Below are 27,646 nucleotides of genomic sequence, written 5' to 3' on the forward strand. Positions count from 1 at the left end.
ATTCAATATAGAGGGGTGTAAAATGGCCTGTTTCTACTGCCTCCCCAAAAAAAACATAAAACTTTTCCGGGTCATCTGATAGTTTCGGGCATGAATATTTTTATACAATTTTTGCATTTTTATTTTCTACCTAAGGTACAAGTGTTAAAGTGTTACCCTCTTACATAAAGGATGTATTTGACTTTCTCAAAAAAATGGAAAATATACAATGGAAGAAAGATATGCATTGGGTAGCTATAGATTTAAAAATACTTTTATACCAATATTCAACATTCTTTTGGAATTGAAGCTGTCAGATTTTTCTTAGGACAGAGCCCAATGACTGAATATATTGTTGAGCTTTTGGATTTTTGTCTCAACAACAATTGTTTTTTTATTTTGGTGGAACTTTATATTGACAAAGACAAGGTACAGCTGTGGGGGGGCATCATTTGCTCCCTCATATGCAAATCTAAGTATGGGCCTTTTTGAAGTCAAATACATCTATAGGACACAATTTTTTCTTAAATATGTAAAAAGTATTTCAGATTTATCGACGACCTCATTTTTCTTTGTGAAGAGGGGATGGAGGAAGTAGATAATATTTTTGTTGGAATTACATCAAAATAGATTTGGTATAGAATCTTAGTCTCATATTTAGATGCAATAGTTGATATCAGTGAGGGTAATATAATTAAAAACCTCGATACATAGAAAGTTTAAAAGTGGTATGCAATATATAAGGGTACAAAGTTCCCATCCACCTCATACCATTCAAGCTATACCCTACGGGGAATTTATATGTTTATACAGACTATGCAATAATGAAGAAAATTATTTGTTGGAAATGAAAACTGTGGGCAAGTTTAAAAACAGATGATTTAGTGATGAGATACTAGATAAATGTTGGACAAGCTTATTAAAGTATATATTCATAAGGAATTTGGAGGTGAAAAAAAAGACAATCAACATATCAAATATAGAGAGGGTAGCAAAAAAGAAAATATATATTTTGTAACTACATTTAGCAGCTACAGCCAAACTTTAACAGATCTGGTGAAATTTTAGTGGGGATATTTATTGTCCCTTAAAGATCTTTCACAATGTATTAGTGATATGCCACTGGTTTCATATAGAAGGGGAAGAAATATTGAAGATTTTATAGTTAAGACCAAATTTGTAGCTCCTGATGTAAATATGACTAGAGGTACAACAGAATATGGAATTTAACCATGTGGAAAGTGCAAAGCCTGTAAGCATATAATAAAAAGTAAAAAAAAAAATCAATGGATATAATTTTCAGGTAAAAGGTTATTTCTGTTGTAACACTGAGGGCATTACTTATACACTCAGATGTCCCTGCAACAAGTTTTATATCAGAGAGACTAAAAGATCATTCAAGGTAAGGTTAATGGAGCATGTAAGAGACATTGCTAAGAATAAGAAAGAGAGCTCAGTAGCGGAACATTTTTGTAAAGTACATGAAGGAAGAAGTGAAGATTTAGTAGGAACTGTCTTGTAAAAAATAAATCTTTCACTAGATGATACTGACAGTATGAAAACCAGGTTACTTTTTAAGGAGTCTGTTTATATTTTAAAGTATGATACCTTAGCCTCTAGAGGGTTATATATGGAATATACTTGGAGATATTTTATCCAATTGTTTTACTGATGCATAATTAAGATGTAATTATTCAATTATTGTGTGTATTTTAGGCAGGTGTTTCTGTGTGTATAGTTGTACTCCTTGAAGGCTTGTGTAGCCGAGACATTAGAGTGAGAGAGAGAGAAAAATAAATCTTTTTTTGGTTTACTGGCCAGTGGGTTTTGTCCTTACCCATCATTTACTGTAGTTTTATACTTAGCTTTAGATGTCTTCTTTTCTCTGGTGCATGTGTTATATGCTACATGGCAAGTTTGCATGTTCTGATCCTTTCCCTACAAGTGGTATGAGAGAGAGCTTCCAACAGATGCCAGCACATCAGTCGACTGAGCTAGCCCCCACCCCCCCATGGATGAGTTGGCAGAAGCCACAAACTACCACCCACTCCAGCGGGCTCATCCAACCTCTAGGTCTGTAATCAATTCCAGGTAGTTTGGAGTACAGTCAGCACACCACCCCTGCAGCACGAAGCCTTCCATAGTCATGTTTTCTTTTCCAGTAATAACTACACTAGAATCCCCATTCATAATGTCTGCCTTTAAACAGGTGCTGTAAATGTCAGCCTGCTGATGATCAGGCAAGGCTGTCTTCCTCGAAAACAGCAGCACTGGTTCATTAAGAAGCATATAACCTGGGAAGGTTGGAAGTAATTTAGATAGACATGCCTTTTCCAGGAAAAACACAAGAAGCCATGCTTCTAAAGCACTCATTAGGCATGCCTACAGGATGTGTAGGTAATGCAAGATCAAGAAAGGAAACATAACTACTGGGTCTGTTTGGAGAAATCAGCTCATAACTGACCACATTTGGGGAATGAGACAGGTAGACAGAGCCAAAATGACAGTGTGACAGCCCAGATGAAAAGTACACTTGTGTACACTTACCATAAATGTAGATGTTCGAGTGTATTCACTGTTGCAGTCATCACATTTGGGTTATCCATGCCAGGGTAGCCCTCGGCTGGCCTGAATACCAGAAACTTAGTATTTCTGTGTCTGTTGCTGTCACTTGAGGACTGACGTCAGATCGTCAGTGGTATAAAGGAAGGCATCCAATGTCATTACATCAGTTTTTATTGCCCTAACCTGTCAGGAGCCCCCAAAGTAGGAGGCCAGGGTCTGGTGGCAGAACCCCACCAGTGGAAAATAAATACCAATATGTCCCTTGTAAGGAAAGGAGAACAATAAGGAAAAAAAGGAAGAAAGAGAAAGAGGGATGGAGGGAGGGAAACTAGGACTGCAACAGTGAATACACGTGAACATCTACTTTTAGTAAGTGTGCACAACTGTACTATGTTCTTCATGTTTCACAGTTACAGTCATCACATTTGGGTGGCTTCCCAAAGCTGAGGAAATGGATGGAGGCAATCCAGGAAGCTAGGGGCTGGCTAGCATGCCCTGCAAGACTGCAGAGGCAAACCCTGCCCTGGATTTGGAGAAGAAAGGCAGGTGGTAATGCTTGGTAAAAGTATGAACAGATGTTCAGGTGGCAGCCTCCAGGATGTCCCCGGTGGGAACTCCTCTGAGGAAAGCTGCAGAGGTGGAGGCTGCTCTGGTGGAGTGCTTCCTGACCCCCCTTGGGGGCGGCTTGTCATGCTGTTTGTAGCAGAAATGGATGCAGTGTGCTTTCCATTTGGAAATGGGTTACTTGGAGATGGCTTTGCCTTCTGCCCATGAAGCAAAGCTAACCAGCAATTGATCAGACTTTCTGAAGGGTTTAGTCCTGTCTAGATAGTATCTGAGTTGTCTGTGTACATCTAGTGTGTGCAGAATCCTTCCTCCCTTATTGTGGGGGTTAGTAAAAAAGAAGTGGGTAAATGGATGGATTGGTTGAGAGCCACACTGGACACCACCTTGGGCATGAAGGCTGAATTAGTTCTGAGGGATACCTTGTCTGCATGTAAGATGATGAAGGGTTTCACAGCCATGAGTGCTTGCAGCTCAGAGACTCTTCTGGCTGAAGTGATGGCCAGGAGGAAGACCGTCTTCCAGGAGAGAAATTTTAGCTCTGCAGAAGAAGCTGGTTTGAAAGAGGGTAGGGTGAGCTTTTCCAAGACAAAGTTAAGGTCCCAAGCTGGTGTTAGTGCCGCTCTGGGAGGGCCTGAAGTTGCTAGCCCCTCTGAGGAACTGTTTAATCAGCAGGTGTGAAAAAGAGAGGTTGCTCAGTGGGAAAATGAACAGAAATAGCAGAGACATGAATTTTTACAGCAGAGAAAGAGACCACCATGTAGTAGGTCAGCTAAGTAATCCAGGATGAGAGGGATGGCTGTGACATATTGGCCCCTTAGCCTAGATCCAGGTGCAGAACCTATTCCATTTATCTGCACAAGACTTTCAGATGCTAGGGCATCTGGCCTCTCGGATAACATCCAGAACCTGTTTACTGTGGATGGCAGATTGTTAAGGGGTAAGGGTATAAGCCAAGCTGCCAACCTGAGTGTCTGCAATTGGGGGTGCATGAATTCCCCTTCCCTCTGGGTTAGGAGGTTTGGCATCTGAGGAAGATTCCATGGAGGGAGCGGGGGCAGGCTGCACAGCAAGGGGTACCAGTGCTGTCTGGGCCAGTCTGGAGCTATGAGAATAGTCCTTGGTTTTTCCTCACTTATTCTGAGCAGTACCCTGAGAATGAGAGGTAAGGGAGGAAAGGCATAGATCAAGAGGTTTACCCAGGGGAAGGACAGGACATCCACTTTCCAAGCCATGCAGTGATGTTGCCTGGTGCACAATCTGCTGAGCTGACCGTTGGTGTGGGAGGCAAAGAGGTTGACCACCGGGGTTCCCCATTTCTGGGTTATTAGGAAGGAGGAGTTTCTGTTGAGCTGCCACTCGTGGGGGTCAAAGAGCTTTCTGCTTAATTGGTCTGCCATGGAATTGAGAGAGCCTGGCAGGTATTATGCTAACAGGTGCATGGAAGAGGCTGTGAACCAAAGGGTCATGGTCAGCCTGCACAGCGAGTACGAGTGAGTCCCTCCCTGCTTGTTGAGGTAGCACATCACAGTGGTGTTGTCTGTTTTGATCAGGAGAACACCTGGAGAGAGAAGGGGTTTGAAAGCTATCAAGGCCTGCTGCACAGCCATCATCTCTTTTTGCTGATGTGCAGGGGGAGTTGCTGGGGGTTCCAGTGGCCCTGTATGCACCTGCCATCTAGGTGTGCACCCCAAGCATAGTCTGATGTGTCTGTGGTGAGGGTCGGGGTGTGGGGAGAAATGCAGTCCCTTGTTGTGGGAACAGGCGGTTGCCCACCAAAGAAATTCCTTCCTCAGGTAAAGAATAATAGGCAGAAGTTTGCAGATCTTGAGACGCCTGACACCAAAGGTACTTTAGGTGCCATTGAAGTTTCCTCATATGCAGTCTGGCATATGGAATGAGGAGAATGCAAGAGGCCATGAACCCCAGGGCTTGCAGGACTGTCCTTGCAGAAAGCGGGGTCCTGGTGGCCAGTTGAGAGAAGTAAGCCGATAGGAAAATGTGTTTCTCTGGTGTAAGGCATGCCACTTGGGATGCTGTGTCCAGACTTGCTCCCAGGAAGATTATCCTTTTGGTGGGTACCTGTATGGATTTCTTTTCATCGATTGTGTACCCTAGATAGGTCAGTAGGTCATTTACAAAGGCCAGGTCTTTGAGCAGCTTTTCCTGGTTGTCTATCTGAATAAGGCAATCATCTAAGTAGGGGTAAATCTGAATATTTCTTTGTCTGCAAAAGGCAATGGCTGGAGCCAGGCATTTTGTGAAAACTCTGGGAGCAGTAGATAAGCCAAAGGGACGTGCAGAGAATTGAAAGTGTTGAGATCCTGCCCTGAAGCAGAGATATTTTCTGCAGGACTCCCTGATAGGAATGTGGAGGTAGCCTCTTTTAGGTCCAGGGTGGCAAGCCAAGCGTCCTTGGACAGCATGGGTAGCAGCTGCTGGAGGGTGAGCATTTTGAAATCACCAGAGAGGTGTTTAGAATGGATAGATCGAGGATGGGGCGCTAGGTGCCCTCTTTTATGGGCACCAGAAAAAGTCTGGAATAGAAGCCTTGGCCTATCTGCTCTGCAGGAACGTGCTCTACTGCCCCCAAGGAGAGCAGGGAATGGATTTGCTTCTGAGCCTCTGCCCACTGATTTGGTGGTAGATCTGGGAACCCTTTTGAGGTTGGAAGGGTGTAGAAGGAGAATTTGTACCCCTGAGACACAATGTTCAGTACCCATTGGTCCTTGGTAATGGTGGCCCAGGTGCTTGAGTGAAAGGAGAGTTTTCCTCCTAGGCGTATGTGAAGGTGGGCAGAGGAGAGTTTTGGGGGGGGGGGGCGAGTCATTGTGAGTTTTTACCATAAGGAGGTGGCTTAGAACTCCCTGGTTTTGAAGTGGAGGTAGTCCACTGCTTATATCTCTGTGACCCCTGGGGCTGCTGTCTTGGGGGGGGGGTCTGTTTCCACAGGGCCTAGGCTAGCCCTGTCTACTCGGAGCAGGAAAGGAACAGTGCTTGAAGGGAAAATGCCTGTTGAGCCAAGGGGGCAGGACCTGTAAGAAATCTTTAACAGTCTGCATAGATTTTGCTTTTTTTTCCATCTTTAAGACCTCTTCTGCTTTAGTACCAAATAAGTTATCTTTGTACAAGGGTGTATCCAACAGTTTCGATTTGACATGGTCTGGCAGGGGTAGGTCCTTAAGCCATGCATGTCTTCTAATGACAGATCCGGTGACTGCTGCCCTGCAAGAAGCTTCTAGGGTGTTAAAAACCTCAGTGCAAAGTGTGTTTAGTTACTTGACCAGCAGAATGCAGTAAGTCCTGTAAGTCTTTAGATTCTGCTCATGCAGGAAAGGAGGAGATTTTTTGTTTAAGGAGTTCTAAGGTATGTTGCTGATACTTAAGCATATGGAACTGACAATTTAGTACCCTGATAGCAAGAGTAGCTGAGGTGTATACTTTTTTACCCCATCTGTCCAGTGCTCGGGAATCCATTTGTGAGGGGATGGGACTCTTAGCCGAGGTTGCTTTAATCCCTTTAGGTCCTTGAGTAATGACCTCAGGGTCAGCTGTTGGATCTCAGAGTCTCTTTTTAGACTGTGGGTAGTCTTGACTCTCCCATTGGAAATGCTCCCTTAAGGTATGCAGGATTTCCCCAAAGGAAAAATACTCTGGGGGAGAGGCTGAAGGAATGGATTCCTCTGCATCAGAATCCTTATATATGGAGAGGAGCTGCATGTCTTCATAGTCAGATGCATCGGATTCAGCTGACTCTTGTTCAGCCAAAACTACTGGAGACAGATCTCTTAATTTTTTTGAGTGAGTGGCTTGGCTTCCCCTAATAAGCATAAGGTCTTCTGCCATTTTAAGCATTTGAGACTGAAGCAAGGGAGCGGCACCTGAGAATGGGTAGTCGGTTTCTTGGGTGAGGTTCGACCCCTGGGCCTAAGGAACTCAGTTGTTTTCGAAAGAACGGAAGCCGTGAAAGAAGGCAATCGTGTTTATGTCAGGATTTGGTGTTGGGAAGGACTTCCTCAGAAGCTGGTGCCCGCACAGCAGCTTCGGACCCATCCAAGGTAACGACAACTGCAGGATCCTTAGATGAAGAAGAGTTCTGCGGCATATCAGACTCTGAAAGGATCTCGGTAGCAGCCTGCAAATTAACTGAAGCGGGCATCAGGGGCTGCGAAAGCACCTCACGAGTTCCAGAGGACTGATGACTATCTTAATGGAAGCGTCGTCGGAAGGTTTGGTCCTGTGCGGACTGTCTCGGTCTATCTTTACGTTTTTTCAGAAGATCCACTGTCGGATGGCTTACCAAAGCCATATCGGAATTCGAGGAATGCAAACAGAAATAACTGGCTACAATAAGGGCCCGACGATGAATAGTTCTGGTGTTAAAAGCACAGAAGCGAGAACGAGGGACGTTGTGGTCTGGACCTAGACAAGTGATGCAGTAAGAGTGGAAGTCCAGATGTGGTATTTGTTTTCCACAGGCGAGACCATTATTAACTTTTTCTGACATCGGTTAGTCCAAGAAAAAAGGATCCCCAACGGGGTACTTAGCTTTTGAAGACTTCAACTACAATTTGGAAACGAAACTTGGGTAGCGGCCGACCGGCACTCATGCAAACTGCTTTTGCTTCAGGCTCCACGGCAAGAAAGACTGATGTAATGGCGTTGGATGCCTTCCTTTATACCACTGATGATCTGATGTCAGTCCTTAAGCGACAGCAACCAATGCAGAAATACTAAGTCTCTGGTATTCAGGCCGGCTGAGGACTACCCTGGCAGGGATAACCCAAATGTGATGACTACAACAGTGAAACATGAAGAACAGCTTTTTTTTTTTACCTTCTTGCCTGGAAAGAGGGAAAGAACAGATAATGTAGGCATTTGGCATTTTCCCAGAATAATGGGGTCAGCAGAAAGTACAGTTTTGTACCTACCATAAATGTAGATGTTAGAATGTAAACACTGCTGCAGTCATTACACTTGGGTTATCCTGCCGTCAGGCGGTTCCCCAGTCAGCCTGAGTTCCAAAGTCTTGGTTCGGCATCGGTTGCTGTCGCCTCTTCCCTGACGTCAGTGCGACAGGGGTATACAAGATGCAGCCAACGCCATTTTCTTCAGTTTTTCTTGCCCCAGATGTCAGGTGCCCCCAAATAGGTAGGCAATTCAAATTGCTAGTAAAATATACAAAAGAAAAGCAAACAACCATTTTTAATCACCAGCAAATACTCCCCATAGGTAATAAAGGGTAGAAGGCATAGGTACGTACCAGCAAGTAAGAGGGGAAGGAGGGAGGGTAACCTGGACTGCAGCAGTGTTTACACTCGAACATCTACATTTATGGTAGGTACAAAACTGTACTATGTTCATCGTGTTACACTGCTGCAGTCATTACACTTGGGTGGAATCCCAAAGTTGAGGTAGGGAGACTGGATCTGTAAGGCATTAGGGGTGGCTATAAGGCCCTGTAGCACAGCAGTGGCGAAGCCAGCTCTGGATTTGGAATATAAAGGCAAATGGTAATGTTTGGTTAAGGGATGCACAGAACTCCATGTTGCTACTTCCAAAATATCCTTGGTAGGCACTCCTCTGAGGTAGGCAGTTGAAATGGCTGTTGCCCTGGTGGAGTGAGATCTAATGCTGCTAGGTACAGGTTTCCCATGGTGGGTATAGAAAAAATGTATACAGTGTGCTATTCATTTTGAAATAGTCTGCTTTGAAATGGCTTTTCCCTGTGCTCCTGCAGCGTACGCTACCAATAATTGCTCAGATTTTCTGAAAGCTTTGGTTTTGTCCAAGTAGAAGCGTAACTGCCTGTGAATGTCCAAAGAATGTAGTAGTCCTGGTTTTGGATAAAAAGTTGGCAAGTGAATAGTTTGGTTTAGAGCCACACTTGTTACCACCTTTGGCATAAACATAGGGTTAGTTCTTAAGGACACCCTGTCCTGGTGGAAGATGAGGAAAGGTTCCACTGCCATTAGTGCCTGTAATTCTGAAACTCTTTGTGCTGATGTTATTGCTAGTAGCAGAGCAGTCTTCCAAGAGATGTATTTTAATTCTGCTGTGTTAGCTGGCTCAAATGGAGGTAAAGTTAATTTTTCCAAAACAAAGTTGAGGTCCCAAGTTGGTGTAGGTGCTCTACGGAGTGGTCTCATGTTTTTAGCCTCTCTGAGGTACTGTTTGAACAAAGGATTAGAAAAAATTGGTGGATCCGTGTTGTAATGAGCAGAAATGGCTGAGGCGTGGATCTTGATGGATGAGAAAGAGAGGCCCTTGTCCAGCATCTCAGTTAAGTATTGAAGTATCTGAGGAATGTTTGGGACAAGAGGGTCAAGACTGTGCGCTTGGATCCAGGCACAAAATCTCTTCCATTTATCCGAGTAGGCTTTCCTGGTGCTAGGCCTTCTGGCCTCCAGAATGACATCCATAACAGCTTTGGAGAGAGAGGCAATGCTTGCCTGGCTAAGGAATTTTCCATGCAGCTAAATTTAAGGTCTTTAGCTGGCTGTGAAGTATCTGATTGTTGTGCTGTGTCAACAACTGAGGGATTTGTGGCAAAATTCAGGGTGGTTCTTGTGCTAAGTTCTTTAAGATTGGGTACCAGTGCTGGCATGGCCAGTCTGGTGCAATCAGGATCATCTTTGGCTCTTCCTGCCTGGCATTTATGAGTACCTTTGGAAGGAGAGGTAAAGGAGGGAAAGCGTATGCTTGTAGTTTTTTCCAGCTGAATGAGAGGGCATCCACTTTCCATGCTTGTGGATGGTAGCTCCTTCTGCAGAATTTCTGTAATTGGCAGTTCATTGGGGATGCAAACAGATCTATGTCCGGTCTCCACCATTTTTGTGTTATCATTCTGAATATTTGTGGGCTCAATTCCCATTCGTGGGGATCCATGATGTTTCTGCTTAGGTCGTCTGCCAGTGTGTTTTTCTCTCCTGGCAGGAATTGTGCTTGCAGATGAACTTGGTAGTTTAAAGCTGTGTTTCACAAGGTCATGGCTTGTCTGCAGAGGGGGTAGGAATGTGTGCCCCCTTGCTTGTTTATGTACCACATAACTGTGGTGTTGTCTGTCTTTAGTAGTAACTGTCCTGGATACAGCAGGTCCTTGAAAGATATAGTTGCAGTTTATACAGCTAGCATCTCTTTTTGATTGATGTGGAGATGTCTTTGCTCTATGGGCCACCTGAACACATTTTCCTGCCATGTGTGCTCCCCAGGCATAATCCAATGCATCTGCTGTCAGTGTCTGCCTGGCTGTGGGTTGAGTAAAAGGCTGCCCTTGTTGAGGTGACAAGCTTGAGCCCACCATTGAAACTCCTGCTGAAGGCAAGGAATTAGTGGTATAACTGTTTCCAAACTTTGACAGTGTTGAGACCATACACTCTTTACGTACCACTGTAGTTTCCTCATATGCAGTCTGGCATATGGAATTAGTAGTATGCAAGATACCATGTAGCCCAAGGCCTGCAGAATTTTTCTTGCAGGGAGTTGGGTCTTTGTTGCCATTAAATGAAAGTATTGAGTCAGTTCTCCTTGCTTGTCTGGCGTGAGATAAGCCATCTGGACCGTTGTGTTCAAGTTGGCACCCAGGAATATTATCTGTTGTGAGGGCACTAGTTTTGCTTTCTTTTCGTTTACTGTGTACCCCAGGCAACTTAACTTTTTTACGTACGCCAGACGCTTTAGAAGAATGTCCTTGCTCTCTGCTTGAATCAGGCAGTCATCCAGGTATGGATAAATTTGAATTCCTTTTTGCCTGCAAAATGCAATTTCTGGTGCCAGGCGCTTTGTGAAGACCCTGGGCACAGTAGATAAGCCAAAGGGCAGTGCAGAGAATTGATAGTGCATTGAACCAGCTAGAAATCTGAGGTATCTTCTGCAGTTTTGTCTGATAGGGACATACTAGTATGCCTCTTTGAGGTCCAAAGTCACGAGCCAAGTTTTCTTGCCCAGCATGGGAAGAAGCTGCTGTAGTGTCAACGTTTTGAATTTCGGAACATCCAGGTAAGTGTTCAGAGAAGAAAGGTCCAGAATGGGTCTCCAGGCTTTGTCCTTTCTGGGAACCAGAAAGAGTCTTGAGTAAAATCCTTGTCCTTGCTCTTGTGGTGGTACCTTTTGAATAGCTCTCATGTCCATGAGTGCTGTAATTTGTTTTTGAGCCTCTGCCCATTGATTTGGTGGCAGATTTGGAATTCCTTTTAACCTTGGCAGAGTGTGAAAGTGGAACCTGTAACCTTGAGATATAATGTTGAGAACCCATTTGTCTTTGGTGATGCAATGCCTATTGTGATAGAAAAGTGCCAGTTTTCCTCCTAAGGGGGCTTGCAAGAGAGAGCTGTTTGGCAGCTGTAGTGGAAAGTCATTGAGGCTGCTTTTTATAAGGTTGGAGCCTGTCTTCCCCTTCTTTCTGGCCTGTTCTACCCCATTGTCGACGCCTGGGCCTTGTGCCTGACATCTACCTCTTGGACGTCTATATCTGCCCCTTTGAGGTCTGTCTATGACTGGAAAGGACCAATTCTTTGTTGGCCAATTTCTGCTAATACGAGGAGGCTGAACCTGTAAGAAATCTTTCACTGTTTGCATAGATTTTGCCTTATCCTCCATCTTTTTTAATACCTCCTCTGCCTTAACTCCAAACACATCCCGCTGCAATGGTGCATCTAATAATTTGGCCTTAACATGATCTGGTAACGTATGTTCTTTTAACCAAGCATGCCTTCTAATGACAGAGCCTGTAACTGCTGCTCTACAGGAGGCCTCTAAGGAATCAAACCCACATTGCAAAGAATGTTTTCCCACTTGTTCAGCTGCATGCAATAAATCCTGCACTTCTTTAAAATTAGGAGGATCTGAATCTGGAAGTATCTTTTGTTTCAACTGAGACATTAAAAATTGCTGATATTTTAGCATGTGAAACTGGCAATTCAAGGCTCTCATTGCTAAAGTTGCAGACGTATATAATTTCTTTCCCCATCTGTCTAATGCTCTGGAATCCCTGTCAGAGGGAACACGGTTTTTAGCTGATGAGGCCTTAACCCCTTTGGGTCCCTGAGAAATAGTTTCAGGGTCAGCAACAGGGCTTTTGTACAGAAATTTGTGAGAGTCAGGGACTCTGTAATATCTATCCGGTTTAACTGGGGCTGGGGGTAAGGAGTCAGGTTTTAAGCTGGATTCAGTGTACACATCATCCACAATCTCTAATATTAGCGGGATAGCAAGGGGTCTGTGTTGAGGCAATAAAAGGAAGTCTCTGAGCCTTTTCTTGGATTCTGAGTAATCCTGGCCTTCCCAGTGGAAATGTTCCCTCATGGTATGTAAGGTCTCACCAAAAGAGAAGTCCTCAGGCAGAGAGGCTGATGGAATAGATTCCTCAGCATCAGAATCCTCATACGGGGGTAAGGAATATCCTAGGTCTGAGGATGAGTGTGAGGAAATGGACACCTGGTCAGAAGATTCATAGTCTGCATCTTGTCTGGGCCTTTTATCAGGAGGGGGATGGGACCCCCTGATCAGGGTGATTAGGTCTTCGGCCATTTTTAGCATTTGTTTCTTAGGCATGGAAGCCTGTCCTGGAGAGTGCTGTGTCTGTTTCTTTGCTTTTACAGGGGGGCTTAGACTTAACAGAGGGTTTAATGGTTAACTGGGTAGGTCTGAAAACACCCTCCGTAGCTGTGGATTGCTCAGCTACTTCGGTTCCCTCTGTAGGGCTAGGTTCGGTAATCTGAATACCTAGTGCGTCCGAAGGCCCAGCCAGCTCCACGTGGGAGTCGGAGGCGGTCTGTGGTTCTGTATAAGCGGTCGTCAGGGGCTGCGTAGGCGCCTCGCTGAAAACTGGAGAACCGGCGACTGGCCTAGAAGAGGCCTCGTCGTCAGTTTTGGGCTGTCCTTGTGCTTTTTATGTATTCCGGTCGTCGGAAGTTCCGACGGCATGGTGTAATTGAAATTTCTGCCAAAATAATGTCAGGCAAAATCAAACCAACGTTTAATAGTGCGCTTGTTAAACCTAGCACAAAACAGACAACCAGTGACATTGTGGTCTGGGCCTAGGCATGGAATACAATAGGAGTGGAAATCCTTATGAGGTATTTGCTTCCCACAAGAAATACAGTTATTAACTTTTACTGACATCGGTCTGAGGCAAGAAAAAGTTTCCCCAATGGGGTACTTAGCTTTTTTAGAAGACTTCGGTTCTGGATTCGGAATGAAAATCTCAGGAGTCAGCCAACCGGCACTTGCGAACTGCTTCTGCTTCGGGCACCGCGTGGCAAGAAAGACTTAAGAAAATGGCGTTGGCTGCATCTTATATACCCCTGTCGCACTGATGTCAGGGAAGAGGCGACAGCAACCGATGCCAGACAAGGACTTTGTAACTCAGGCCGACTGGGGAGCCGCCTGATGGCAGGATAACCCAAGTATAATGACTGCAGCAGTGTAACACGATGAACATGGGGGAATTAAAAACTACAAAGAACAAATAATATCTCAGCGTCTTAAAAGCTAAATGACCCACAAAGCTATAAACAAAGAACAATTCATGTCTGGCTTCTTTTACATAAAACTCATCGATCTCAAACACAGGTGTATACTACTACTTTAAAAGAAATTATATATACATTACTACTATACCTTATCAACAGTGTCTTCTTTAGTGACGTCATACACCAAGCAGACTACATTTGACTGTAAAAATGTAAGAAAAGTAATACAGAAAAATTAGTTTTCCAAAGGAGTTAAAAGTATTCACAAAATTACGTTTATTAGGTATAATATTTTAAGAAGTGATACTCTGAAAAATATGACAGAAGACAGTTAAATTGTGCAAGAGCTCACCATACCAGTAAATGTTAGAGTAGATCACTGTTGCAATAGTTCTTACTACCGGACTTCAGCCACAGAAGGCTTGATGTCTGACTACGTTGTCCAGAGACCAGCACCCTTCTTCTATGCAGATGTATGTCCTTTAGGAGCATTTTCTGTATAAAGTTGACATTTCTCTGTGCCACTTTAGAGCTTTCCTGTCCAGAAGGACTGCAGGAAGTCCTTCTTGCTAAGTCATACACACGGTTCTAAATTTCCTGGATCAAAGACCTTTTGATATACAGGTTTCCACAAGGCTATGAAGACCTGAATAGGCCAGTTCTCAAAAAGGAAAAAAAGGGAAGGAGTAAATGCACTGGGACAGGGTACCCTACCCTAGCCCAGGATGCCCAAGAAGACAGGAGGACATGGTGGAGGGCAAACAACACTTCAACAATAACCAACTCAAATATCTAGGGCAAGTTTTTCACACAGCTGTTACCTGCACAGATCACTGTTGTAGTAGACCTTACTACTGGGATGATTCACTGAGCTTAGGAGGTTGGGAAGGTGGACAGGTCAGTAAGAATGGGTGCAAAAAAACTCTGTAGAATGGTGTTGCAAACCCAGCCTTAGCCCTGTGTAGTCTATAATGCTTGAAAACGTATGGGACTGAAGACTATTTGGCTACCTCTACAATATCTTGTGCAGTTCACCCCCCCCCCCATCCCCACACACACACACACGCATACATACAGGCCCACAGTGACTGCTTTGAGTTATTGTGGTACCCTCCAACTTCTTTCCAGGTAAGAGTAACAGAATAAAATGCAATGTGCCAGCCCCTTAGGGACTGTCTGCTTGGAAACTTTTTTTTTCTTCTCTACCTTCCTAGATGCAAAAAAGACAAATAAAAGATCTAAGGCTCTACAGTTCTTAGTTTTATCTAGGTAGTAACTCAAGCTGAATGCACTAATCTGAGGAATGAGGATGTTTTTTATCCTGCTTTCTGTGGACCAAGAAAGAAGGCAAGAGACACAGAGTCTGGCTGAGGGATAAAGTAGCCACAACTCTTGGTAGAAATGTGAGGCAGTTCTAAGACTGACCCTATCCTTATGGAAGGCTAAAAAGGGTCCTCTGCACATATACACCTATTATTCTGAAATCCTCTAAGTTTACAAGAAGCTGTTTTGCCACATTAGAAATTTGAGGGGGCTGACGTAACAAGTTCAAAACAGGCTTAGCTGGAGGAACAGTGACTTTTCTTTGTGGTCTCAGATGACATACTCCCTTCAGAAATGCTTAACAATCAGCAGAGATGCTTGTTGGGGGTCAACAGTATTAAGACTGAAAAAGTACAGTTGCGTAAAATCTTACCATAACAACAAATGTCCTTTTCACTGTTGCAGTATTCATTACCTCTGGGATCTCCTGACAAGGATAGCCCAGCATCCAATAATATACCCCTGTATTAGCTAGGAACACTTTACATCATACGTATGATCTGTGCTCAATTGTAGGGTAATGGTGATGTACAAACCACCACCCCCCCCCCAAACCAGAAATGTACCCCAGTAGAACCAGGACTCCCAGTGGAAAGGAGAACATACATCCATGGAAAAGAAGAAAAAGGAACATGGGGTAGGCAGGAGGGAGAGAATATTGCAACAATGAAAAGGAGAACATCTACCGTTAGGGTACAATTTTACATAACTTTACTAGGTTCTTCCATATCACAGCTACAGTACTCAGTACCTCTGAGAAAGTACAAAACCTAATGTGAAGGTAGGGAGGAGGAGGAAGGCAAAGAGGAGCCATCCACAAACCCCATGAAAGACTGCCTTGGCAAATCCTGGCCAAGCTGTAGAAATGACATCCATTTTGTAATGTTTAGTGTATGTGTGAAGTGAAGACCAAGTAGCAGCTTCAAGGATGGAACTGGGTATCTAAACCCTTGAAGAAAGCCCCCATAAAAGCAACTTCCCTACTAGAATGAGCCATAACAGAAGCTGGCAACTGTTTACCATGAAAGCAATAACAAAAAGAAATGGCCTGGAAATCCAGGAGGAGATGGTTTGCTTAGAAACTGGCAAACCCAATGTCCTGATATGAAAAGAAACAAAAATGTGATCATATTTACTAAGCTTTTGTTACATCTAAATAATATATGAGCTGTCTATGCATGTCCAAGGAATGAAAAACCTTCTTAATGGCAGACAATGGGAAAAGGGAGGAAACTGGATAGATTAAGGAACAGCTCATTAATCACCTTGAGCATAAGCAAAGGATTCATATGGAGAGAGAACCTGAATCTATGAAAAAAAACCCCAAAAAATTGAGAGACCACCATCCAGGCCTGGAGTTCAGACACCCTTCTGGCAGAGGTTAATGCAACCAATAAAACAGTCTTCCAGGTGCAATACTGCAAGAAAGCAGTATGATCAAAAAGAGCTCACATCAGTTTTTCAAGGACAAAATTAAGATCCCATGAAGGAGAAAAGGGCTTTCTTGGGGGTCTGATATGAAGGATGCCTTTTAGAAATTGCTTGACCTCAAATCTAGAGGCCAGAGGAGGAGTCAGTGGCAAACTGGCAGAAATTGCTGACAATGAGCTTTCACTGAAGATATGGCAAGACAGCATGTAGCAGTTCACATGCAAGTAGGAGGGAACCAAGGAGACTCCCAATGAAAAGGGACCCTGGTGATGTTTGAGACACCAAACAGAAAATCTCTTCCACTTGGACATCTATGACTTCCTAGTATTGGGTTTCCTGGCCTCCTGCAGGACCCTAAGCATGTCTTCAGAAAATTGGTGTTGGAAAGAATCAAAACCATATCACCCTAAGTGTCAGCTGAAGAGTGGACACATGAGGATGAGGAAGAGATTTTCCATCCTGTGTGAGAAGCTCTGTCCCTGGCCAGATGGAATAAGGGAGAAGACAGTGCCTTAAGGGAATCACCAATAAGATTTTTGGAAAGCACTTTTCAGTTTTGCGAAGTACCTTGGGAAGAGGAGGATGGGAAGGAAGGGCACACAGGAATATTCCCATCGAAGAGAAATACGTGGCATCAGCTTTTCAAGCTAAAGGACCTGGCTGGGACTCTGGAACAGAAGAGAAGTTGTCTCTTCAGATGGGAGGCAGAGAGATCTACACAAGGAATATCCCACAAACTATGTTCAGAAACACATCTCTGTGAAGCATCCATTCGTGAGGCTGTGTCCTGAACCTACTCAGAGAATCTGGCTCAAGACTGCACTCTGAAAATATGTAGCCTGTCTGTAGATCACCTGCAGATTAATGGCTATTTCCAAGGTGTTAAGGAGGCATCAGCTGCATCATAGCTGCATTTTCTAGCATGACTGTCAACTTGAGAAGTGGAACCCAACAAAGACAGAGCTGAAGCCTTACCCTCTGAGTCAAGCACATCAGATACAATCTTCCCAATCTGGGAAAGAAGCGTTAAAATGGGTCTACTTTACGCGCTCGAAAGCTGAAAAACCCGAATCCGAATAGAGCGACACGTAAAGAGTGAACTGCAAATACATCGAATGAATGAAACCGCGAAAGTGGAAAAATCGAATCTGCATAGTTGGCCCATCTGCGGTATAGCCTTAGGGTTAGGGAGAGGTTAAGGTAAGTGCATAGGTAGGTAGTATATGTAAGGTTATGTGTAGGTAATGTATGTAAGGTTTAGTGTAGGGTTCTGTTAAGTGTGTGTGTGCAGAATAGTTAGTTTGTTTGGGTATAGCTCCGTAGGGGAAGTGAACGTAAGTTGCGGACCTTAGGGTTAGGGAGGGGTTAAGGATAGTGCTTAGATAGTTGTCTATGTGGGGTTTAGTGTAGGGTTAGCAGTAGGGTTTTGGTGCTTTAATTTACGGTTAGAAGTAGGGTTTTGGTTAGTATATGTGCTTTTTTATTGTGTTTGGGTAGGTAGTGTGTTGCGGGTGGTGGGTTGGCAGACTATGACGGTTCGAGGTTTTAAATTTTGCGCTTTAGTACGTTCAACGTATTCGTGGTTCGCTCTTTGTGTGTCACGCTATTCGGATTCGGGTTTTTCATGTTTCGAGTGCATAAAGTAGACCCGTTAAAATATACCTGGTCATGTGGGTCTGGTAATTTACACCCCTAAAGGCTAAAGTAGCAGAAGTGTAAACTTTCTTCCCAATCCTCTCCATATCTCTAATGTCCTTATCAGTGGGAAGGAGCTTAGAAGCAGGCAAATGTCTAGAGGGCTTATCATTAGACACAGAAATCATTACTTGATCAGATGAAGGGCATTCATATAAGAATCTGTAAGCATCTGGCACCTTACAGAACCTGTCAAGGCTTCTTAAGTGGTGGAGGTTGGGAGTCTGTTGCCAAAGAAGGTATAGGTTAAGGAGAGTCCATTTGCAACAACTCATATAATACCCTTTCTGGACACTTAACACCAGGGAGCAATCCCATTTAAAATTTTCTATCATATGCAGAAATGAGTCTCCAAAGGAGAGTCTGGACGAACAAATTCCTCCTACTCCAACCTACAGTTTAAAGGTGAAGGCAACTGAGACAAGTAGGCTATGGTGTCAGAATCCTGAAAGGCCTCAGGGTCTCTGTCCTTTTGGGGATAGTTGACCAAGGGGGTGCAGGAAACAAAACTCCCTGAGAAGGTTTTAAAGCCGTCAAGGCACTGAACAAACCATTTGTGAAGTCCTGCCATTCTCTCTGTGGATATCTGGCACCTGACACTGCATGGTTAGACTTCTGCCATTTCTTTAAAGGGCCATCCACCTTGACAGAGTATGTTGGCTTGAACCCCTGCCTGGCTTCAATCAGGGTACCTGGCACTTCTTCAACAAAAAGGATCCACGGAACAACTTTAGACCCTTCAGGGATCATCAGCCATGGTTCCCACTCAACATTTGTAGCAGATGTTTGCAAGGCCTTTGAGGACATGTGAGAAGTCAGTTCCTTGCCAGCCTGAGAGAAGGTCAAGGCAGAAGAAAACGATGGCAATACCCGACAGTCCTATGGGTTCTCATCCACCTCAAGATAGACATCCAGTGGAGGCTGGACAGCAGCAGGCTCAGGCCTAGATTTCTTGGTCGCCTTCTTGAGTGGCAGCTGTACCTCTGGGCGAGTAGATTCCACTATGGTACCTTGGGCAAACAACTTGAGATGTTGGTTTTCCAAATAAATGGAAAGGAAAGAAAAATAGCTATGCAAGGTGTTTGGTGCAAACGTCTTCCGGATGGAACACAGAGTGTGGTCATGAGATGCACCTAAGCAAAACAGGCACCTACCGTGGTGGTTCTTATGGGGGATCTGTCTCCCACAATTCCCTTTCTTGGATGACATGAACTCACTGAAAAATAGAAAAATAGAATAAAAAGAAAAAACCCCAATAGGGAACTTATCTTGAAGGCGTAGGTTTGGTATAGCCAGCAAAGTGAAGGGTATACAAACTGATGTATGACAATGGCATTCAGACTGGCAGCAATGAGGTTCTGGTTTGGGGAGCATTTGTATAATGCCTTTATGCCCTAATTTAAGTGTGGGAAGCATACATCTGCTGTAAGATCCTCCTAGGTAATAAAGGTTTTGGTATACTGGACAGACATTGGGCTATCCTTGGCAGGACATCTCACAGGTAATGAATACTGCAACAGTGATGTGGAAGGACATCTGAGGGATATGCTGTCATAGAGGCATATACCAGGCCTGAACTGAACACTATACTTGACTATTACAAAATCATGGACACAGGTAATGTGCCAAGATCCTGATCCTACCTAGTAAACAGGAAAAAGCCTCTTCAACTTGATTAAGCAGGATTGCTTTGTGGTTGGCTTCCTAACCTCAAGTATAGTCAGCACATCCTAACAAAACTTGTTCCAGAAGGACAAGACAAGTAAATCATACAAGCAGTGAGCTGAAGTGTCTTTAGGATAGGGTGCATCAGGCCCCCATTGTCTTGAATTAAGAGCTCCATTTTCAGAGACAGTACCTTGGACATCTGAATAAGAAAGAAGAACCAATGCTGTAGCGGCCAAAGGTGTGCTATAAAGAGCATTCTTGGTCCCATCTCCCTTACTGTCCGATCATTTTGGGATAAGGGGGATCAGAAGGAATACATACAGAAACACAGTTGTCCATCTGAAGAAGGTAGCATCTAATGCTCAAGCTTCTTTATGTGGTACTACGGATAAGAACTTCCTGTGATGTTTGTTGCTCACAGACAAGCAGATTTTCTTGGGCACACCACCCATGAAAATCTTGGAAAAATTATACCTGTGTAATAACCACTAAAGGGTGATCCACAGCTCACCTGCTTAGCTAGCCTACCAATTAGTTCAACTGGCATGAGATTTAGATTGTCACTTTGTCCAGATTTCTTGCTCTTAGAGGTTGAGAGGTATGAAACTGGAGTCTCTTCTTAACTTGCTGTCTGGCTAGGAGAGGAAAGTACGGTTGTGTACACTTACCATAAATGTGGATGTTCAAGTGTATTCACTGTTGCAGTCATTACATTTTGGTTATCTGCTTGCAGTAGCCCTCAGTCGGCCTGATTAACAAAGTCTTGGGTCCTGCATCGGATGCTGTCCCTTCTTCCATGACGTCAGGGGTGTAAAACATGCAGCCGACGCCATTGCATCAGTTTTTCTTGCCCCAGATGTCAGGTGCCCCCCTAATGGGAAGCAATTAAATCTATAATTACAGGGATATATCTCCAACAAAAAAGCAAATACACCAAAAAGCTTTTTGAGCATAGTAAGGAAGAGTAGAGGTATAGCCAAAAGAAGAAATGGGGCTGGAGGGAGGGTAACCAGAAATGCAACAGTGAATACACTCTAACATCTACATTTACTGTAAGTGTACACAACTGTACTATGTTCTTCATGTTTCACTGTTGCAGTCATTACATTTGGGTAGATTCCCAAAGCGAAGGTTGGGAGGAGGAATTTAAACAGAATTAGGACCAGCTATAAGACCCTGCAAGACTGCAGTGGCAAAGCCAGCTCTGGATTTAGAGAAAATTGGCAAATGATAATTCTTGGTGAAAGTATACACAGAACTCCAGGTAGCAGCTTCTAGGATGTCTCTGGTAGGAACGCCCCTGAGAAAGGCTGTGGAGGTAGATGCAGCCCTGGTTGAATGGGGTCCGATTCCCTGTGGGATAGGTTTTCCATGGTGCTTATGGCAGAAATGAATGCTGTGGCCTATCCATTTTGAAATGGTTTGCTTTGAAATAGCTTTCCCCTCTGTCCCAGCAGCAAATGCCACCAGCAGATGTTCAGATTTCCTTTGAGGTTTAGTCCTGTCCAAGTAAAATCTAATTTGTCTGTGCACATCTAAGGAGTGCAGTATCTGTTCCCCTTTGTTCTGTGGGTTAGGAAAGAAGGTAAGCAAATGAATGGACTGATTAAGAGCCACACTGGATACCACCTTGGGCATAAAGGAGGGATTGGTTCTGAGGGACACCCTGTCCGCGTGAAGGATGACGAAAGGCTCCACTACCATAAGGGCCTGTAATTCAGATACCCTTCTTGCTGAAGTGATTGCCAAAAGGAAAGCTATTTTCCAGGAAAGGAATTTTAAATCTGCAGTAGCAGCTGGCTCAAAAGGAGGAAGAGTGAATTTCTCAAAGACAGTTAAGGTCCCAGGCTGGAGTTGGAGCTCTCCTGGGTGGCCTTAAATTTGTGGCCCCTCTGAGAAACTGCTTGAGCAGTGGGTGAGAGAAGAGGGACCGCTTGAGCAGTGGGTGAGAGAAGAGGGGAGGCACTGTGCTGTAATGAGCTGAAATGGCTGAGGCATGAATTTTGATGGAGGAAAAGGACAAGCCCTTATGAAGCATCTCAGTCAAGTATTGTAGAATCTGAGGTAAATTGGGCACTGCTGCTCTCATCCCTTGAGACTGATTCCAGGCACAAAATCTTTTCCATTTTGCAGCATTAGATTTTCTAGTACTAGGCCTCCTTGCCTATAAAATGATATCCATTACTGATTTACTGAGGGATGGTAAAGGAGAGATTAGGTAATTAGCCAGGCTGCTAGGTTCAGGATTTGCAGCTGAGGGTGCAGAATCTTGTTCTCCTGCTGAGACAACAGGGAAGGAGTCCGAGACAGATGCCATGGGGCCAAGCGTGACACACTGCGCAAGAGGGGCCAAGCGTGACACACTGCGCAAGAGGGGGTACCAGTGTTGGCGTAGCCAGTCTGGTGCAATTAAAATTATCCTTGGCTTATCCTGTTTAATCTTTAGTAGTACCTTGGAGAGCAGAGGAGGAAAGGCATAAACTGATAGTTTTTACCAGCTGAAGGATAGAGCATCCACTTTCCAAGCTAGCTTGTGGGGAATCCTTGTGCAAAATTTGTCCAATTGATGGTTCTGGGGGGAGGCAAACAGGTCTATATCTGGGCTCCCCCCACTTGCTTGTCAACATGTTGAAAATCCTTGGCTCCAGTTTCCACACATATGGGTCCATGAGGTTTCTGCTTAGTCTGTCTGACAGTGTATTTAGTTTTCCTGGCAGGAACTGAACTTTTAGATTCACTTGGTAGCTCAAGGCTGTGTTCCACAATGCCATGGCTAGTCTGCAGGGGGGGCAAGAATGTGTACCTCCCTGCTTGTTTATGTACCACATGACAGTGGTGTTGTTAGTCTTTACCATTAGTTGTCCTGGAAGAATGTGGTCCTTGAAGGCTGTCAGCGCATTCTGTACAGCTAACATTTCCTTTTGATTTATGTGCAGGTGCATTTGCCCTGAATGCACTTCCCTGCCAGATGAGCTCCCAATGCATAGTCTAATGCGTCTGTTGTTAAGGTTTGGGCGGCAGGGGGTAGTGTGAATGCTAGTCCCCTGTTTTGGTGGCAGGCCTCTGCCCACCAAAGGAACTCTAGGCGTAGGCTAGGTATGATAGAAATCATTGCTTCTAGATCCTGTGAATGTTGACACCATAAGCTTTTGAGATACCATTGTAGTTTCCTCATATGCAGCCTTGCATATGGAATTAGAAGAATGCAGGAGGCCATGAGCTCCAAGATTTGCAGTATTTGTCTTGCAGATAGCTGAGTTTTTGTGACCACTTGTTTAAAGTAGGTTGTCAAATGAATCCGTTTCTCTGGCATGAGGAAAGCCATCTGGGAAGTTGTATTCAAGCTTGCTCCCAGGAATATAATTTGTTGACAGGGTACCAGGTGCAATTTCTTTTCATTTATGGTGTACCCCAGACAAGTCAGCACCCTTTGAACAAAGGTCAGATGATTCAAAAGTATGTCCTAGCTTTCTGCCTGAATTACACAATCGTCCAGGTATGGGTATATTTGAATATTTCTTTGCCTGTAAAATGCAATGACTGGAGCTAGGCACTTTGTGAATACCCTGGGTGCAGTAGTTAAGCCAAAGGGCAGTGCAGAGAACTGATAATGCATGTAGCCTGCTTTGAAGTGTAGGTATCTTCTGCAAGACTCCCTGATAGGGAAGTGCAGGTATGCTTCTTTTAAATCTAGTGTTACCTACCATGTATCGTTGCCTAGCATAGGAAGCAGCTGGTGAAGAGTCGCATTTTGAATTTTGGAATCAGCAGAAAAGTGTTTAAGAGTAGAAAGGTCCAGGATAGGACGCCATGTATTGCCTTTTCTGGGTACCAGGAAATGTCTTGAATAGAAACCTTGTCCTTTTTCTTCTTCTGGTACCGAATGAATAGCCCCCATGCTTAAGAGAGCGAGAAAACTTGATTGTGGGCCTCTGCCCACTGATTTGGGGGTATATCTGGCCACCCGCTTGGTGTTGGTAAAGTGTGGAAGTGAAATCTGTATCCTTGGGAGACTATATTTAAAACCCATTTGTCCTGAGTAATGAGTTCCCAGTTTTTGGCCTGCAGACTAATCTTTCTGCCTAAAGGAGCATTCAGTTGGGAAGTATTTGGAAGTTTTAAAAACAAGTCATTGAGACAGTTTTCCATAGGGGGGAGTCTTACTACTCCCAGATTTTGCTGCGGAAATCCCCCAACTGCTTAGTCTTGCATGTCCCCTGGGACTGAAATCTGGGGTTTCTGCTGTGTCTGGGTTTGGCTTGAGTAGACCTGGAAGGGACTGAAAAGGACCAATTCTTAGAGGGCCAATGCCTACTAAATCTAGGAGGCTGAACTTGTAAGAAATCTTTAACAGTTTGCATAGATTTAGCTTTATCTTCCATCTTTTTAAGAACTTCCACAGCTTTGTTGCCAAACAGGCTGTCCTGATTTAAGGGAGCATCCAACAGTTTAGCTTTAACATGATCAGGCAAAGATTGCTCCTTAAGCCAAGCATGCCTTCTGAGCACAGACCCAGTAACAGCAGCCCTGCAAGAGGCCTCTAATGAATCAAATCCACATTGCAAAGTATGTTTACCAACCTGTTCAGCAGAATGCATTAAATCCTGTAAATCTATTTTCAGCACAGTCCGGAATCAACATAATTTTCTGTTTAAGCAACCCAATAACATGTTGTTGATACTTTAACATATGAAACTGGCAGTTTAAAGCCCTAATGGCCAAGGTTGCAGAAGTGTAAACCTTCTTACCCGATCTATCCGGCACCATGGAGTCTCTATCGAAGGGTTAGGATTTTGAGCAGTAGTAGCATTAATACCCTTGGGTCCCTGTGAAATAGTCTCTGGATCCGCAATAGGAGTTTTAAAAAGAAACTTGCGTGAATCAGGAACCCTGTAATATCAGTCAGGTTTTCTGGGAGCAGGAGGCAAAGAATCAGGGGCCAAAGTAGATTCCGAAAAGGCATCATCAACAATGTCTACTACGGAAGGTATAGCTAAAGGCCTATGCTGAGGCAGGAGTAAGAAATCCCTAAGCCTCTTTTTTGAATCAGAAAAATCCTGTCTTTCCCAGTGGAAATGCTCCCTTAGAGTATGTAAGGTTTCACCAAAAGTAACCAAAGTGGAACAAAACAACAATAACTCTTAGAATAGCAAGCGTAGATCCCCTGGACTCGAGCCGTGAATCAGAAGCAAACTCGCCTGTTGCTTTTTGTCACACAACTTTATTCGATAACTGCCAGCACCACAAAGTACATCTAGTAAGAATGGTTGAGCGCTTTCATCTGCATTTACCAGATTTCTTCAGAACCATTTACCCTAACATGTCACTTCCTTTATATACACAAATTTTTGGCGCCAAAAAGTTAATTACATAATTGGTTAAAAACAAAATTGTTAATTAAAAACTAAATCACTCAATTGACATTTGTTGAGAATAAAAATGCAATAAAAAGTCACAAAAATATGTATATTAACCACTGTCATAAAATGTACTATATACTAGTACTAAAGTGCTTTTATACAGTGCATGATACATTTCATTATTGGGTCCCTTATACTATCTACCCTATGCTAAAATTTTGAATTTATAAATTCATAGTAAATATATATAAATAAGTAAAAATATATATTGTGTGTTAATGTATAAAATATATATATAAATTGTACTCGGCTGATGAAATTTCCTTACTCTAACGCCAAAAAAGGCTTGATACTTATATGGTCATTTATACCCGGGGGGGATGTGGCATCTAAACATATCTGCCACTTACTTTCTAACCAAGCTAAATATATTTTCCAATTTCCTCCTCTGTCATTTACCTCTACCTGGTCTATAATAGCAAATTTAAAACTATGTTCACTTCCCTTTTCTATAATGTGTCTACTTAGAGCGTTCTTAGTATCTCCTTTCCTAATACTATACAGGTGCTCGTATACTGAGTTTTGAATTTCCTCTCAGTCTTTCCTATATAGTATCGTCGCATTTCTCAAACTCAGCAATATACACAATACGCTGTGTATTGCAATTACCCTTCTTAGGGTATACTACAGATTTCACAATATTCTTAAGTCTCATCCTACATTTTGTGTTAATATATTTACACTGACTACATGCACCACAACTCGTAGTGCCCTTCCTACTGTTTCCTGTGTAGGCCTTTTTCTTAGTCTCTATTATTCTTTTTAAATTCAAACCTGTTTTATATACTATAGAGGGTTTCGTACCTAGTATGTTTCCAATAGGTACATTACTAGTGATTATGTCCCAATGTTTCTTTAAAATTTCTATCATAATGTTGGTATAGGGGTTAAACCTGATGATGCATACTCTATTATCTCGGTCTATTTGGACTTTAGTACTCACCATACTGCCTGTACCCAGTAGTGGTACATATTTACTACCCCATTCTTTCTTAACATAAGACGTAATGTTGGTCAACATATGTTTAGGGTAACCTCTATCTAAAAATAACTTAAAAAGAGTATCTAATTCACTTTGCATAATCTCCTTAGTCGATGACATTCTGGCTATCCTTATGCATTGGCCTGTAACTACATTACGAAAGATGTGGCCAGGATGACAACTGCTATAATGTATGTAGTCATTTGAAAACGTGGGTTTTCTGTATATTCTAGACTCAAACCCTTGTCCTGTAGTACTAATCCAAGTGTCCAGATATGCTATTCCCACTTTGTCATACTGGTAGGTAAATTTGAGGAATTCCGTGGTGTTATTAAGGTACTCTAAGAACTCTTGTATCTTCTCTTCTGGACCTTTCCATAAAATAAACATGTCGTCCAGGAACCTAGTGTATAATCCGATGTATTGGTAATATTCACTTGGGAAGATGTACTTGTTCTCCCACTCGAGCATAACCAAATTAGCAAAAATGGGGGCACAAGAAGCCCCCATTGCAACACTGAGTTTGTTTATAGTGTTGACCGAGTGGAAGATGTAGTTGTGGTCTAGGACCAGCCCCATCATATCCATGATGAGATTGATCCTGTCCCAACTACAACCTGAATACTTGGTCATGCTATTACAAAAATATTCAAGACCAATATCTGCCGGTATACTGGAAAATAAATCTTTCACATCAACTGTGAGGAAAATCAAATTCTCCTGCCAAACTTCATCCGTTAGTTTGCTCAAAAAATCCCATGAATCTTTTACTATGTGGTTAACTTTTGTATATATATGTTTCATCCAGTGGTCAATGGCTACCCCTAACTTAAATGTTTTCGATTTGGAGCCAGATATTATAGGTCTAAAAGGTGGATGTTCCAGATTTTTATGTAATTTAGGTATTCCTATAATTTTAGATAATAATGGAAAATCATTTTTGAAAAATTCATATACTTCATTGGTTATTCTTCTATCTAATAAATACTCCTCTACAGCAAAATCTATCCTTCTATATCCTGTAATTATTTGGTTCAACGACACTTGTTCGTAGTTACCAGATTCATTTAGGATCTCCTGTATTTCCCTTAGATATTCTTTATTTTCAAAAATCACAATCCCACCACCTTTATCTGGCTTCATTATTCTTATCTCATCATTCATAATGAGATTCTCTAAACATTTCCTTTCTTCAGTTAGTAAATTGTCCTTATTAGCTGTGGAATCTAACTTGTTATTCTTTATATTCCTGTGTAAAATGTGTAAATCTTTACAAACCATTTTCTCGTATAAAGCTATCTGTGCGTTAGATACAGGAATGTACGTGCTTTTCTTAGTTAACTTGTTACAATTAGTGTTTCCTTTTCCCTTATTCTGGCCTTGATTGAACTGTATAGCAAGATTAAGTCTTCTACAGAATAATTTCACCTCTTTTATGGCATCAAAAATATCAAATTTAACTGTGGGTATGAATTTCATCCCCTTGCTAAACAATGTAGTAATTTCCGTAGTAACCTGAACTTGTGTATAGTTGTATACTTTAAACC

At 43.1% G+C, this 27,646-nt stretch overlaps 1 protein-coding gene across 1 annotated transcript in view; it reads right to left on the reverse strand.

Annotated features, from left to right (window-relative positions):
* Positions 1 to 27,646, reverse strand: part of LOC122816485 (mitochondrial Rho GTPase 2-like) — a gene marked incomplete in the record, with an annotated part of 1,688,264 nt that overhangs the window by 1,349,030 nt on the left and 311,588 nt on the right. Inside the window, 1 exon segment of the mRNA XM_044089310.1 lies at positions 13,729 to 13,782. Coding sequence (XP_043945245.1) covers positions 13,729 to 13,782 — 54 coding nt within the window.

Source organism: Protopterus annectens, chromosome 12.part0 (genome assembly GCF_019279795.1).
Source record: "Protopterus annectens isolate FY-2018-M chromosome 12.part0, PAN1.0, whole genome shotgun sequence".
In the NCBI taxonomy this organism is placed as follows: domain Eukaryota; kingdom Metazoa; phylum Chordata; order Ceratodontiformes; family Protopteridae; genus Protopterus; species Protopterus annectens.